The sequence below is a fragment of the Mustelus asterias genome, chromosome 8, assembly GCF_964213995.1.
Source record: "Mustelus asterias chromosome 8, sMusAst1.hap1.1, whole genome shotgun sequence".
Classification (NCBI taxonomy): domain Eukaryota; kingdom Metazoa; phylum Chordata; class Chondrichthyes; order Carcharhiniformes; family Triakidae; genus Mustelus; species Mustelus asterias.
Window position 1 is genome coordinate 98,992,851 of NC_135808.1, and position 16,931 is coordinate 99,009,781.

Here is a 16,931-nt window from a genome sequence, read left to right on the forward strand (position 1 = left end):
TTTTTGTTCACTTATTTGTTTTGCTTTGTGTCTGGCTTTTGATGAATTTTGTATCTTTGTTCAGGAATGTATTTTGCTGTAAAATATAAAATAGACAAGTTAGAGAAAAGATTTTATTGTTAAAGATCAGTTTCAAAAGACATTCTTCTTCGGGCAACCAGTTGGTATCGGTGATTACTTGTTAATGCCCTCATTTATTTTGTAGTGCGCAGAGAATTTGTTGAAATGCATGTGCCTTTTTTTATACATGGCAACTTAGAAGCCAACTTGTGCTTGGCCTGCGCAGGAACTACCAGGTTGCCTGTGACTGTGTAGCCTAGAGGTGGGATTGGTTGTGAGGTGTGTAGGAGCAGTTCACCTTCCCTGTTTTTTTTCACAAGCCGTTGTGCTGGGCGATATTCTCCCATGCTCAAGTGTGATAGAAAATTTGATATGGCAATATTGTGCTCCCAATATGTGCTCCCAACATGGACGAAAAGAAATTGGTTTAGGTTGGAGGGTCACAGTTTTTTTTTAACTGGTCGGTGCAACATCGTGGGCCGAAGGGCCTGTTCTGCGCTGTAATGTTCTATGTTCTAACTGCTGGTGGGTGAAGGAAAAAGAATTGAAAGGATATGGGAACAGGGTGGGTAAATGTAGGTGGAATTATTTGCTCATATGGGGAGAAAATACCAGCCTGGATTGTAATAGCAGAATAGCCTGTTTCCATGGCCATAGCCTCTATGTATTTCAATGCGCCATAACTTTCAAGTTCCCTAACGTCTTTAGGTTGGGTGGGGTGGGTTGGGCCTTGGGGGTGAGGGGTTGGATGGGTCTGGCCTTGGGTGGTGGGGAAGACGCCGAGGGGGTTGTGGGAAAGATGCCGAGGGGGTTGTGGGAAGGGGAGTCCAATGTGTGAGGAAGTCTGCACACAAGGTTTGCATGGCAGTTTCCTGGAGGTGCATATTTCCTGCTTTATGACAGTGCTGTAGAAAAGGGTGTGGGGCTTCCCTTCTCGAGCGTGCTGCACTACTCCGATCTTAGCTGGCCTGAGTCAGCAGGTTGGGCAAGGCAGCATTTTGGGTAAGAATTTGAGATCAGGAGTGGCAGTCCAATACTGATTGCGAGTCCAAGGACGTTCAGGTCCAACTTATTCTGCCAGTCCATTATGCAGTGTGTTTTAATTAATGTTTCAATAAGGGAAAAATATATTTGTGATGTTTCACAACAATTCTCTTTTTTTTATAGTTTCTGCATTTTACGCTGAATGTTTCTCAAAAAGAATCCAATTCAACGCTCACATTTGGACTAAATCTAAGTTTCTTGGCATGTCTATAGGAGTGCATAACATAGGACAAGGTAAGTTTCTTTCACAAAATTTCTGCAGACTAATATGCTATTTTCAGTAAGTAAACTGCTGGCTTTTTTTGTAATATTTTTATTTTTTGTTCCACCCAACTTTTTCTCCTCCCCTTTCCTGAGGATTTTGAAACCACAGTTCCATCGGCAGCAGCCAGGTGCTCCCTTATCTTGTCTAACTCGCCATTATGCTTGAGCTTATGACCACATTGGGCATCGCTGTTATAGTTTTGGCTCCCTCTCTTTCCATCCATATTTATGTATTCCCAGCTGAGGTTTCCTCAAATGGATCAGGTGCAATTGCTGGCTTTCATCTGCCTGAACTAACGGCATTGCACCAATGGAGAACCTTTACTGTTGCTTTTGAGATGGACTATCTCAGTGCAAACCAGAATTGAACTTGGGTCCTGCCTGGTCTTTGCTTCAGAGATGAAGGCCGTAATTTTCTAGTGCATCCCGCATGTCACCAGCAGGATCTTCTGGTTCCGCTGAAGTCAATGGATGTTAGAATTTAGATGTACACTTCTGATTCGAAGGCATACAAGACAATGGACCAAGTGTTGGAAGATGGGTTCAGAATAGTTGAGTAGTTTGATCAAACAAGAATTTTCTTGACTTTGCTCTGCTCCCCATCACCCAAACTTAACCAGGAGCAGCAACAGCGTAGATGTGGATAGAACCAAGGGACACAGTCCCACAATAAGGGGCAGGCCACTTAAAATTGAGATGAGGAGGAATTTCTTAATTGGGTAGATAGTGAATGTTTGGAATTCTCTATCCCAGCTATGGAAGCTCAATCATTGAGCATGTTCAAGACAGAAATTGATAGATTCCTGGATACTAATGATATCAATGGATATGAGGATAGTGGGAAAAATGGCATGAGGTAGATGATCTGTTTGAATTGCAGAGAAGGCTCGATGGGCCGAATGGCTTACTCTATTTTTCTGTGTTCTATTCTCGTTCTGTAAAATGCTGTCATCTTTTTCAGCTTTTCTGGGGATCTGTCTTTTGCTTTCTTGTGAATTCAAGGCAGGCGCTCATTTTTACCTCCGTCTTAATCATCTTATCACTCAAATTATCCGTCAACATATGAAACTCCTTCTCCTTGTCTGTTCTCATTTCTGTCCTCAGCAACCTAAACTCTTGCATACTGACTTTACTCAACTGCTGATCTGAGCAAACCAGAATTGAACTTGGGTCCTGCCTGGTCTTTGCTTCAGAGATGAAGGCCGGAATTTTCTGGTGCGTCCCGCATGCCACCACCATGTTTTTTCAATCTCTGTGGTGTTCTAATTTGCTTATATTATCCACCGATCCAAAACCCAGCTTTTTACTCTGAGTAACATTTCAGGTGAAAGGAAATTGTGTTGCTCCTGACCTTTGCCTTCCCTCCACACATGGAAGACTTTCCCTACATACCAGCTCAGACGCCAAGCTCCACAAAATGTCCACAGTGAAGATAGAAATACAGCAGGTCTTGATCAGAGAATTCCTCTACACTGATGCTTTGCAAGTCACTCACGTGGAAACTTAGCTACAGAGATTCATGGATTGTCTCCCTCATGCCTGTAACTCGTTGCCCCTCACTATAAATGTCAGGAAAATGTAGTTGGGCAGAGTGCCACATGTCCACCGTTGGTCACATTAAACGGCAGCTTGCTGGAAGTGCTTAGCGAATTCTGCTCACTGGTCCACGATGACAATCTGCCTCTTTGTGCAGAGCTTGATGTATGCATAGGGAAAGCAGTTACCACCATTGGAGAACTCTTGAAACATACATAGAAAAATAAGCAAACTGACTGTTAGGACTAAGATGCTAGTTTGTGAGGTCTGTGTCCTCAGCAACTTGTTGTGACGCAGGGACGACTTACAGCTACAAAGAAAGGAAGCTCAGAAATTCTCATCTGTTGTTTTTGGTGTATTCTCAGCATCTCATGGAAGGACATAATGATACATGTGACACTCCTTTCAAAGCACCCAAGTATGTTAGCATTCACCCTGCAGAGGCAACTTCTCTGGTTTGGTCATGTTCACAGGATGAAAGACAGATACATTCCCAAGAATTTTTTAATGGCAAAATGGCCAGATCCAGAAGAGCAGAATGATTCCTAAAGCTCCACTTCATGGATGCTTGCAAGTATGACATGAAGGTTGTAAGCAGCGATATTTCTCACTGGGAGATGCTAGCCAATGACGGGGGGGAAATGGCAACATTACCTTTGGGCTGGTGTGTGCCACCATGGTGATCACTGGCTTGACAGCAAGTGCAACATACGTAGTGGTTATCCAAAAACAAGAACCCACAACAACACCAGATAAGTACTTCATGTGTGGCAGAACCTGCGCCTCTCGGATTGATCTGTTCAGCTATCAGCAAAACTGAAACTATCCCGTCCCCAAAGAGTTTGCTGCATGTCCATCATCTTGTATAGATAGAAAAAGCCAACAATGTGTTGTTTACTATTAGCTTCATTTTTGATTCTCTTCATTTTTAATTAATCTTTGTTTTTCCATCACGTTGACCACTTTTCAAACTCTGCTCAGCCACAGTGAAAGTCTTATTTCTTTCATTTGACAGGATGTGTCTCTGTCCTTGATTATGATGAGCATTATATTCTCACTTTTCCAAATGGCTATGGAAGGCAAGTATTATCCTATATATTACCACTTTAAAAATTCTTATCTTATTGTTCATCAACGCATATTAAGAGAAACTAGTTTGTGTTTATTATTCATTTGTAATATCTTCTCTGGTGTCTGCCAAAGATCTATCTTTGGCCATCTCTTTTTTACCCTATTTCTTACTTACATGTACCCCTTGGTGACATCATCTGAAAACATAGCCTCAGATTTCACATGTACACTGACAACATCCAACTCTACCTCACCGCCACCTCTCGCCCCTTCAACTGTCTCTAAATTATTAGATTACTTGGCAGAAATCCAATACTGAATGTGCAGCCATTTCCTCCAATTAATTATTGGGATGACTGAAGCTATTGTCTTCAGTCTCCACCACAAACTCCACTCCCTGGCTGCCAACTCCATCCCTCTCCTTGGCAATTGTTTAATCCGCACCATCACTAAAACTGTCTATTCCTACATCTAAATCATCAGACTTTGCTCATTGCTGCTCAAACACTCATCCACAATATGTTACCTCTAAACTTGACTATTCCAGCTTGCTCCTGGTTGATCTCCTACATTCTACCCTTTGGAAACTGAGGTCATCCAAAAAATCTCCTGTCCATGTCTTTTACTCCCACCAGGTTCCTTTCATCTACCAGCCCTGTGCTAACTGATCTACATTGGCCTCTGATTAAAGCAATACTTTTCCTGTGCTCAATTTTAAAATTCTCATCCTTTTTTTCAGTCACACCATGGCTTTGCCTCTCCCTATCTCTGTAATCTCCCACAGCCTCCTCTCATTCTGATCTCTTGTGCATCCCTGACTTCAATTGCTCCATCACTGGTGGCTCTGCCTGGACCCTAAACTCTAGAATAGCCTCCTTCTATCTCTCTGTCGCTGACCTCGCTTTCCTACTTTACAACACTCCGTAGAATCTACTTCTTTAACCAAGCTTTTTGTCATCTGCTCTAATAACCCCTTATGTGGCTCATTGTCTAATTTTGTTTGTGCAAAGCACCTTAAGACATTTTATTACAGTGAAGGTGTTGATTACACACATACAATTTGTTGTAGTTCTATTTGAAAATAATGTTAAATGTCATGTTATATTTAGGCCTTTTCAATTTGTCCAACAGGTCTATTCTAACAGTTCCTTGGGTGGAACTTGGAGGCGAGTGCAACATAACTTGTGCAAAAACAGGATACAATGCCAACATTACATTTCACACCAAGCCATTCTACGGAGGAAAGAAGCATCGAATAACTGCCGAAATCTTGTAGGTCTATCTCAAAGTAGTTGAATATGTTGATTTTTTTTTTAATGACCAGTAATAACTTACGAAGAAATAAATACATTTATTTGCTTTTTTAGCTCTCCAAATGACAAGAAGTGCTTTGGCTCAATTGAAGGAGAATGGAATGGAGTTATGTATGTTAAATGGACTACAGGGGTAAGATGTGTTTCAAAGTCAAAGGTGTCAGTCACTTTTCATATTGTACTGCTTTTCTAGTAAAACAAACCATGTTTAACAAATATAGCTGCAAGCTGTAACTGGAATACTAAATTACTGATTATTTTAAATATAGCTGAAACAAAACTCTTTTTTCATTTCTTGTTTTACATTTATAAGTTCACCTGGGAACCCCTGGGTTAGGGAAGGAAAATCTTCCTTCCCTAACCCACAACTGATTGCCATCCAGTGACCCGTATTATAAGTGCAAATGTTAACCCAGCTTATCAGCTGCTAGAAATACAGCCTTTCTGGGCTCCGTGACGAGGTTCAGAGTTAATAACAGCCACGTACAAGACTATCAAAGGGCGACTGACATCCATGAAAGTCTGCCATTGTGTGGTCAATAGAACATAGAACATAGAACATTACAGCGCAGAACAGGCCCTTCGGCCCACGATGTTGCACCGACCAGTTAAAAAAAAAAAAACTGTGACCCTCCAACCTAAACCAATTTCTTTTCGTCCATGAACCTATCTACGGATCTCTTAAACGCCCCCAAACTAGGCGCATTTACTACTGATGCTGGCAGGGCATTCCAATCCCTCACCACCCTCTGGGTAAAGAACCTACCCCTGACATCGGTTCTATAACTACCCCCCCTCAATTTAAAGCCATGCCCCCTCGTGCTGGATTTCTCCATCAGAGGAAAAAGGCTATCACTATCCACCCTATCTAAACCTCTAATCATCTTATATGTTTCAATAAGATCCCCTCTTAGCCGCCGCCTTTCCAGCGAAAACAATCCCAAATCCCTCAGCCTCTCCTCATAGGATCTCCCCTCCATACCAGGCAACATCCTGGTAAACCTCCTCTGCACCCTCTCCAAAGCCTCCACATCCTTCCTGTAATGTGGGGACCAGAACTGCACACAGTACTCCAAGTGCGGCCGCACCAGAGTTGTGTACAGTTGCAACATAACGCTACGACTCCTAAATTCAATCCCCCTACCAATAAACGCCAAGACACCATATGCCTTCTTAACAACCTTATCTACTTGATTCCCAACTTTCAGGGATCTATGCACACATACACCTAGATCCCTCTGCTCCTCCACACTATTCAAAGTCCTCCCGTTAGCCCTATACTCAACACATCTGTTATTCCTACCAAAGTGAATTACCTCACACTTCTCCGCATTAAACTCCATCCGCCACCTCTCGGCCCAACTTTGCAACCTGTCTAAGTCTTCCTGCAAACTACGACACCCTTCCTCACTGTCTACCACACCACCGACTTTGGTGTCATCAGCAAATTTGCTAATCCACCCAACTATACCCTCATCCAGATCATTAATAAATATTACAAACAGCAGTGGCCCCAAAACAGATCCCTGAGGTACACCACTTGTAACCGCACTCCATGATGAATATTTACTATCAACCACCACCCTCTGTTTCCTATCCGCTAGCCAATTCCTGATCCAATTTCCTAGATCACCCCCAATCCCATACATCAGCATTTTCTGCAGAAGCCTACCATGGTGAACCTTATCAAACGCCTTACTAAAATCCATATATACCACGTCCACTGCCTTGCCCCCATCCACCTCCTTGGTCACTTTCTCAAAAAACTCAATAAGGTTAGTAAGGCACGACCTACCTGCCACAAAACCATGCTGACTATCACCTATCAATTCATTACTCTCCAAATAACTATAAATCCTATCCCTTATAATTTTTTCCAACATCTTGCCGACAACAGAAGTGAGACTCACCGGTCTATAATTCCCGGGGAAGTCTCTGTTCCCCTTCTTAAACAATGGGACAACATTCGCTAACCTCCAATCTTCTGGTACTATACCAGAGGCCAACGACGACCTGAAGATCAGAGCCAGAGGCTCTGCAATCACTTCTCTTGCCTCCCAGAGAATCCTTGGATAAATCCCATCCGGACCAGGGGATTTATCTATTTTCAGACCCTCCAGAATATCCTGCACATCCTCCTTATCAACTGTAATACTGTCTATTCTACTCCCTTGCAACCCAGTGTCCTCCTCAGCTATATTCATGTCCCCTTGCGTGAACACCAAAGAGAAATATTGGTTCAATGCTTCACCAATCTCCTCCGGTTCCACACATAACTTCCCTCTGCCATCTATAACTGGCCCTAAACTTGCCCTAACCAACCTTCTGTTCTTGACATACCTATAGAACGCCTTAGGATTCTCTTTAACCCTATCCGCCAAAGTCTTCTCATGTCCCCTTTTAGCCCTTCTAAGCTCGCTCTTCAACTCCCTCTTAGCCAATCTAAAGCTTTCTAGTGCACTACCCGAGTGCTCACGTCTCATCCGAACATAAGCCTCCTTTTTCTTTTTAACCAACAAAGAAACTTTTTTGGTGCACCACGGTTCCCTAGCCCTACCAATTCCTCCTTGCCTGACAGGGACATACCTATCACAGACTCGCAGTAGCTGCTCCTTGAAAAAACTCCACATGTCGGACGTTCCGACAATAGGTGAATGTTTCAGTGCCACCTGAGAAGTGGCAGGGTGGGACTTGCCACCGCTGGTTGTTGTGAATTGGGATCAGGCGAGCAAATTATTTTCAAGGTTTTTGTTAGTGATTACTCCTGTGCCAGGAAGCCCACCCCACCACAGTAGAAGTGGGATGACCGTTTAGTCCCTGCCAAAATCTCATGGTGTGAGACAATTGCCAGAATTTTACTGCCTTGCCCGCCCAAGGCTCGCAAGATCCCGCCCGAGGCCAATGGAGAGTGCCATTCTGCGAGTCTCGCCTGCCCCAGAATTGGGGCAGGTCGGCGTGCCAGTAAAATTCCAGCAAATGTATCAATTATCCTGTGGTTGATTTCACTCGATGAATAGGCCATCTCCAGCAACACCAAATGCCAATAAGATGCTAATTTGTGACAGGCTTTCAACGTTGCTAATGATTAGAAATGTGGTGTCAGTCCATTACTACCACGGTTTTTGAATACACCTGCCAGTATTTGAACAGGCACTAATGGTGTCGGGTGGATCTGCTGCTGGATAATCAGGATGGGCCTTTAACTGGAAATAAGCGTAACTCGGGCAGAAAATCCTACCCAGTATCACGACTGAAGAGGGAAGGATATAGAATTTAAATAAAAATAAATAAACTGTGTTTTGCTTCAGATTTGTTTATTTAAAAAATATATATTTTGTTCCAAGATGGTATATATTCACTTGTTTTATTTAAAAATAATTTATCACAAATAGCTTCCTGAATATACATAGTTTTGCAAGGTGTAAAATGTCTTGCTGACAAAACTGATGATTTTATGGTATGTTTGCAATGCAGGAGAGCAGCATATTTATAGATACAAAGAAATTGCCTATTATCAAGAAAAAAGTAAGAAAATTGGAAGATCAAGAGGACTTTGAATCAAGAAGGTAATGGCTCACCATCCCTAACAGTCATGAGCAGAGAAATGCAGTTTTCTATCAAGGAACGAAAGTGTCAGATAACTGTGTATTCAAAGTACACCGGCCTTTTCTGGGCAAATCTGCCAGCCCATAGCTGCAGAGGGGTTCACAATTCACAAGTAAAATGTACTCTACCAAGAATTTCCTTCCCTTTTTTTAATTGTTTTAATTAGGTAGGTTCCTGTCTTTAAGATTGTTTTTAAAAAGTTGTCTCCATAATAAACATTCTTAGGAAACAAACTTTATGCATTTTGTTTTCTTCCTTCAGCTTTGAAACAAGGACAGGCATGTTGGAATATCTTTAATGATGATAAAGCATGTAAAATTGCCTATTTGCCTAAAGTATTGAATCGATTTCCAAGACTTCCATTTGTTCTTTTATTCAGACTTTGGAAGGATGTAACGCATAACTTGAAAATAAAGGATATTGATGCTGCCACAGATGCAAAGCATCGGCTTGAGGAAAGACAAAGGGCTGAAGCAAGGGAGAGAAAAGAGAACGAAGTTCAATGGGAGACACGGGTATGAGAGCATATTTTTCAATGTCACTTTCTCCGATTCAATGACTTCAGTATTATTTAGTAATGATTTATTAATTATTTTATAAATGGTCTAAGCTGGTAGAATGAAACAAACATGCAGGTGAAATGCAACGCCTTAACTTTAGTAAAGAAAAGTGTTGTCCAGATGGAAAGCACCCTATGTTGCTGAGGGAGGTAAGGGTGGAAAATCAGAGTTTCTGACCATAATCTTCCAATCCTTCTTCGATATGCGTTGGTGCTTGAGGACCAGTGAGTTGTAAATGTTTCACTGCTGTTCCAAAAATGGGAAACCGGTAAACCAATCAACCTAACCTCAATGGTGAGTAAATTTCTACAGACAGTAATCCCAGGCAAAATTATCACTTGGAAGAAAATAACTGCCATAGAAACTAAAAGCAGGAGGAGGCCATTCGGCCCTGCTCTGCCATTCATTCTGATCGTGGCTGATCATCGAATTCAATATCCTGATTTCCTCCCCCCCCTTCCTCCCATATCCCTTGATTCCTTTAGCCCCAAAAATATTGAATACAGGAGTTGGGACATCTTGTTAAAGTTGTACAAGACATTGGTAAGGCCACACTTGGAATACTGTGTGCAATTCTGGTCACCCTATTATAGAAAGGATATTATTAAATTAGAAAGAGTGCAGAAAAGATTTACTAGGATGCTACCGGGACTTGATGGATTGAGTTATAAGGAGAGGCTGAATAGACTGGGACTTTTTTCTCTGGAGCGTAGGAGGCTCAGGGGTGACCTTATAGAGGTCTATAAAATAATGAGGGGCATAGACAAGGTAGATAGTCAATATCTTTTCCCAAAGGTAGGGGAGTCTAAAACTAGAGGGCATAGGTTTAAGGTGAGAGGGGAGAGATACAAAAGTGTCCAGAGGGGCAATTTTTTCACACCGAGGGTGGTGAGTGTCTGGAACAAGCTGCCAGAGGTAGTAATGGAGGTGGGTACAATTTTATCTTTTAAAAAGCATTTAGTTAACATAAGAACATAAGAAATAGGAGCAGGAATAGGCCATCTAGCCCCTCGAGCCTGCCCCGCCATTCAATAAGATCATGGCTGATCTGACGTGGATCAGTACCACTTACCCGCCTGATCCCCATAACCCTTAATTCCCTTACCGATCAGGAATCCATCCATCCGCGCTTTAAACATATTCAGCGAGGTAGCCTCCACCACCTCAGTGGGCAGAGAATTCCAGAGATTCACCACCCTCTGGGAGAAGAAGTTCCTCCTCAACTCTGTCTTAAACCAACCCCCCTTTATTTTGAGGCTGTGTCCTCTAGTTTTAACTTCCTTACTAAGTGGAAAGAATCTCTCCGCCTCCACCCTATCCAGCCCCCGCATTATCTTATAAGTCTCCATAAGATCCCCCCTCATCCTTCTAAACTCCGAGTACAAACCCAATCTCCTCAGCCTCTCCTCATAATCCAAACCCCTCATCTCCGGTATCAACCTGGTGAACCTTCTCTGCACTCCCTCCAATGCCAATATATCCTTCCTCGTATAAGGGGACCAATACTGCACACAGTATTCCAGCTGCGGCCTCACCAATGCCCTGTACAGGTGCATCAAGACATCCCTGCTTTTATATTCTATCCCCCTCGCAATATAGGCCAACATCCCATTTGCCTTCTTGATCACCTGTTGTACCTGCAGACTGGGCTTTTGCGTCTCATGCACAAGGACCCCCAGGTCCCTTTGCACGGTAGCATGTTTTAATTTGTTTCCATTGAGATAGTAATCCCATTTGTTATTATTTCCTCCAAAGTGTATAACCTCGCATTTCTCAACGTTATACTCCATTTGCCATATCCTCGCCCACTCACTCAGCCTGTCCAAATCTCTCTGCAGATCTTCTCCGTCCTCCACACGATTCACTTTTCCACTTATCTTTGTGTCGTCTGCAAACTTCGTTACCCTACACTCCGTCCCCTCCTCCAGATCATCTATATAAATGGTAAACAGTTGCGGCCCGAGTACCGATCCCTGCGGCACGCCACTAGTTACCTTCCTCCAACCGGAAAAACACCCATTTATTCCGACTCTTTGCTTCCTGTCGGATAGCCAGTCCCCAATCCACTTTAACACACTACCCCCAACTCCGTGTGCCCTAATCTTCTTCAGCAGCCTTTTATGGGGCACCTTATCAAACGCCTTTTGGAAATCCAAAAACACCGCATCCACCGGTTCTCCTCCATCAACCGCCCTAGTCACATCTTCATAAAAATCCAACATGTTCGTCAAGCACGACTTTCCCCTCATGAATCCATGCTGCGTCTGATTGATCGAACCATTTCTATCCAGATGCCCTGCTATCTCTTCTTTAATAATGGATTCCAGCATTTTCCCTACTACAGACGTTAAGCTGACCGGCCTATAGTTACCCGCCTTTTGTCTCCTTCCTTTTTTAAACAGCGGCGTAACATTAGCCGTTTTCCAATCAACCGGCACTACCCCAGAATGCAACGAGTTTTGATAAATAATCACTAACGCTTCCACTATTACCTCTGACATTTCTTTCAATACCCTGGGATGCATTCCATCCGGACCCGGGGACTTGTCCACCTTCAGTCCCATTAGTCTAGCCAGCACTGCCTCTCTGGTAACATTAATTGTATTAAGTATTTCTCCTGCTGCCAACCCTCTATCGTTAATATTTGGCAAACTATTTGTGTCCTCCACCGTGAAGACCGACACAAAAAACTTATTTAAAGACTCAGCCATATCCTCATTTCCCACTATTAACTCCCCCCTCTCGTCCTCCGAGGGTCCAACATTCACTCTAGCCACTCTATTCCTTTTTATATATTTATAAAAACTTTTACTATCATTTTTTATATTAATTGCTAGCTTAGCTTCATAGTCTATCCTTCCTTTCTTTATCGCTTTCTTAGTCTCTCTTTGTTGTTTCTTAAATTTTTCCCAATCACTTGTTTCTCCACTATTTTTGGCCACTCTGTACGCAGCTGTTTTTATTTTAATACTCTCCTTTATTTCCTTCGTTATCCACGGCTGGTTCTCCCTTTTCTTACAATCCTTTTTTTTGCTGGAATATATTTTTGCTGAGAACTGAAAAGGATCTCCTTAAAAATCCTCCACTGTTCCTCAGCTATCCTACCTGCTAGCCTGCTCTCCCAGTCTACCTTAGCCAATTCATCCCTCATCCTATCATATTTCCCTCTGTTCAAACAGAGGACACTGGTTTGGGACCAAACTTTCTCCTCTTCCATCTGAATCAGAAATTCGACCATATTGTGGTCACTAGACCCAAGAGGGTCCTTCACAATAAGATCCTTAATTCTACCTACCTCGTTACACAATACCAGATCCAAAATAGCTCGTTCGCTCGTCGGTTCCGTAACATGCTGTTCAAGGAAACTATCCCGACAGCATTCTAAGAACTCTTCCTCCATTCCACCCTTACCGACTTGAGTCTGCCAATGTGCATGTTGAAGTCCCCCATGATTATTGCCGTTCCGTTTTTACACGCATCCCTTATCTGCTTGTTTATAGCCCTCCCTACCTCAACATTATTATTTGGGGGCCTATATACCACACCTACTCGCGTCTTTCTCCCTCTACTATTCCTCATCTCTACCCATAACGATTCCACGTTTTGTTCCTCAGAGCCTATGTCATCCCTCAGTACTACCCTGATATTATCTCTTATTAATAGCGCGACCCCACCACCTTTTCCTTCCTGTCTATTCTTCCTAAACGCCTGATACCCCTGGATATTCATCTCCCAGTCCTGGTCACCTTTCAGCCACGTTTCTGTAATGGCCACTAGATCGTACCCACTTGTGCTGATTTGCACCATCAACTCATTTACCTTGTTCCGAATGCTTCGTGCATTCAGGCAAAGTGTCCTTATTCCAGCTTTTATCTGGACCCGCTTTGATGAGTCGCGAACACCCTCTCCCTCTACTCCCTTATCTAAATTACCGCCTTCATTCACTTGCACCCTCTCCTCTACCATTAATTTTGTAATTCCCCTTACCCCTGCATCCTCCCCCCCCATCCATTAGTTCCTTGATCCTGGTCAACTCTTCTAGCTCCCCTCCCCCCAACCTATCTAGTTTAAATTCTCCCCAGTAGCCTTAGCCAACCTACCGGCCAGGATATTGGTCCCCGTGTGATTCAAGTTCCACCCATTTTTTGTATACAGATCACCCCTGCCCCTAAAGAGGTCCCAATGGTCCAGGAACCTGAATCCCTGCCCCCTGCACCAGTCCCTCAGCCACACATTCATCCTCCACCTCACTCCATTCCTGCCCTCACCTTCCCGTGGCACAGGCAGTAATCCTGAGATTACTACCTTTGCTTTCCTCTTTCTCAGCTGTCTCCCTAATTCCCTGTACTCCTTTTTCATGACCCCTTCTCCCTTCCTACCCACATCAGCGGTACCAATATGTACCGCTACCTCAGGCTCCTCTCCCTCCCACCTCAGGATTTCCGGGACGCGACTAGCGACATCCTGGATCCCGGCCCCAGGGAGGCAGACCACCATGCGAGAATCCCGCCTACCTCCGCAGAAACGCCTGTCTGTCCCCTTCACCATCGAGTCCCCGATTAATACCGCCTTCCTCCTCTTTTCCTTAGCCCTCTGAGTTACAGGGCTGGACTCCACTGCGGAGACACGGCCACTGCTACTTCCCCCAGGCGGGCTGTCCCCCCCAGCAGTACTCAAGCAGGAGTACTTGTTGTGCAGGGGCAAATCCACCGGGGTGCTCTCAACCACCCTAGCCTTACCCTTCCTGGCCGTCACCCACTTGGCCTCCTCCCGTGGCCCTGGTGTGACCACCTGATGATAGCTCTTGTCTATCACCTTCTCATTCTCCCTCATCAGCCTAAGATCCTCGAGCTGCAGTTCCAGCTCCCTAACACGGTCCCTCAGGAACCGCAGCTCGACACACCCCTCACAGATGTGGATGTCCGGGAGGCCAGATGACTCCAGGACCTCCCACATCCTACACTGGGAACAGCACACTGGTTTCACACTCATACTGGACACTTTATGTCAAGTAAGACAGTGAAAAGTTAATAAGAGTGTAAGGAAACAAAAACTCACCCCTGCTCGTCCAAGCCCTGTGAGCCAAAGCCCTGACAGTTCACTCAACTTCCCACTCACTCTGCTGCCCGCTACGATGCTGCCCGCTGTATACTTTGGTGCACTTTTAAACCCTCCAAAAACTTCCCCTGGCCTCTCCTGGCCCGACTTCCGGTTTTGAAAAAAACCTCCAATTTTAAACCCAAAATTAACTGAAAAAATAAATAATTAATTACAGTCAGAAAACCCACTCTCTTACCCTCAGCCTGCTCCTGGGAACAATAGTTACATGGGTACGATGGGTATAGAGGGATATGGGCCAAATGCAGGCAATTAGGATTAGCTTAGGGGTTTTAAAAAAAAAGGGCGGCATGGACAAGTTGGGCCATAGGGTCTGTTTCCATGCTGTAAACCTCTATGACTCTAAGAGCTATATCTAATTTCTTCTTGAAATCACATAACGTTTTGGCCTCAACTGCTTTCTGTGGTAGTGAATTCCACACATTCACCACCCTCCTGGATGAAGAAATTTCTCCTCACCTCGATTCTAAAAGGTTTACCCCTTACCCTCAAACTATGACCCCTACTTCTGGACTCCCTCGCCATTGGGAACATTCTGAATCTCTCTATCTAATCCTGTTAGAATTTTATAAGTTTCTATGAGATCCCTTCTCACTCTTCTGAACTCCAGTGAATATAATCCTAACCGACTCAGTCTCTCCTCATATGACAGACCTGCCATCCCAAACCTTCGCTGTACTCTCTCTCTATAGCAAGGACATGCTTCCTCAGATAAGGACACCAAAACTGCACATACTACTCCAGATGTGGCCTCACCAATGCCCTATACAATTGCAGCAAACATCCCTATCCCTCACCTCTCGCTATGAAGGCCAACATACCATTTGTCTTCTTTACTGCTTGCTGTACCTGCACGCTTACTTTCAGTGACTGATGCACGAGGACATCAAGGTCTCGCTGAGCATCCAACACTCTCAATTTACACCCATTCAAGTAATAATCTGTCTTCCTATTATTGCTACCAAAGTGGATAACCTCAGATTTATCCACATTACACTGCAACTCACTGTGCAAGATGCCCACACACTCAGCCTATCCAAATCATGCTGAAGCATCTCTGCATCCTCTTCACAGTCTACCCCCCCCCCCCCCCCCCCCCCCGCCAACCTTGTATCAACTGCAAATTTGGAGAAAATACATTCAGTTCCCTCTTCCAAATTATTAAAATATAATGTGAACCGTTGAGGTCCAAGCACAGATCCATGCGGAACCCCACTAGTCGCTGACTGCCAATCAGAAAAAGACCCTTTTATGCCAACTCTTTGCTTCCTATCTGTTAACCAGCTTTCTATCCATCTCAAGACATTACCTGCAATCCCATGTGCTTTAACTTTACATAGTAGTCTGTTATTTGAGACCTTGTCGAAAATCTAAATAAACCACATCCACTGGTTCTCGGTCTCTACTAGTTACGTCTTCAAAGAGTTCCAATAGATTCATCAAACATGGTTTCCCTTTTGTAAATCCATGCTGATTTTGTCTGATGATACCACTGCCTTCCAAATGCCGAGTTATGAAATCCTTGATAGATTCTAGCAACTTCTCCAGTACTGACATTAAGCTCTCTGGTCTATAGCTCCCTGTTTTCTCTCTACATTAGCTAACCTCCAATCTGTAGGAACTATTCCAGAGTCCAAAGAATTTTGGAAAACAACCACCAATGGAGTACTTAAGAAAGTGGCCCTATTTCCAGGGCCACTTTCTTAAGTACTCTGGGATGACGAAGAAACAACTTCTGGAGTTCACCTATTCATTCTTTAAATGCCTGCCATTGCCTGTCCACTATTTATCCTTTCAATAATGTTTCCCAGTCCATCATGGCCAATTCATGTCTCGTACCACCATAGTTATCTTATATTGAAATTCAGAACGCTGGTCTCAGAATCAACTACATTACTATCCACCTCGACAAAGAATTCTACCATATTATGGTTCTCTCGCAACAAGACTGCCAACTAATTCTTTCTCATTGCACAACACCCTGATCAAGGTGGCCTGCTCCCTTGTTGTTCCTCAACATATTGCTCCAGAAATTCCTCCTCTATTGTACTCTGACTAATTTGACTCTGTAAGAAGTCTCACAACACCAGGCTAAAGTCCAACAGGTTTATTTGGTAGCACAAGCCACAAGCTTTCGGAGCGCTGCTCCTTCATCAGGTGAGTGGGAGTTCTGTTCACAAACGGCATTTAAAGACACAAACTCAATTTACAAAATAATGGTTGGAATGCGAGTCTTTACAGGTAATTAAGTCTTAAAGGTACAGACAATGTGAGTAGAGGGTTAAGCACAGGTTAAAGAGATGTGTATTGTCTCCAGACAGGATAGTTAGTGAGATTTTGCAAGCCCAGGCAAGTCGTG

The 16,931-nt window shown here is 43.7% G+C and overlaps 1 protein-coding gene across 4 annotated transcripts in view; it reads left to right on the forward strand.

Annotated features, from left to right (window-relative positions):
- The window catches only part of osbpl9 (oxysterol binding protein-like 9), a 212,380-nt gene that overhangs the window by 192,006 nt on the left and 3,443 nt on the right, over window positions 1–16,931 (forward strand). For all 4 annotated transcript variants that reach the window (XM_078218560.1, XM_078218561.1, XM_078218564.1 and 1 more), the window contains 6 exons: window positions 1,228–1,338; window positions 3,920–3,983; window positions 5,107–5,247; window positions 5,343–5,421; window positions 8,763–8,854; window positions 9,274–9,409. In XM_078218560.1, coding sequence (XP_078074686.1) covers window positions 1,228–1,338; window positions 3,920–3,983; window positions 5,107–5,247; window positions 5,343–5,421; window positions 8,763–8,854; window positions 9,274–9,409 — 623 coding nt within the window. The remainder of the gene's footprint in view (window positions 1–1,227; window positions 1,339–3,919; window positions 3,984–5,106; window positions 5,248–5,342; window positions 5,422–8,762; window positions 8,855–9,273; window positions 9,410–16,931) is intronic.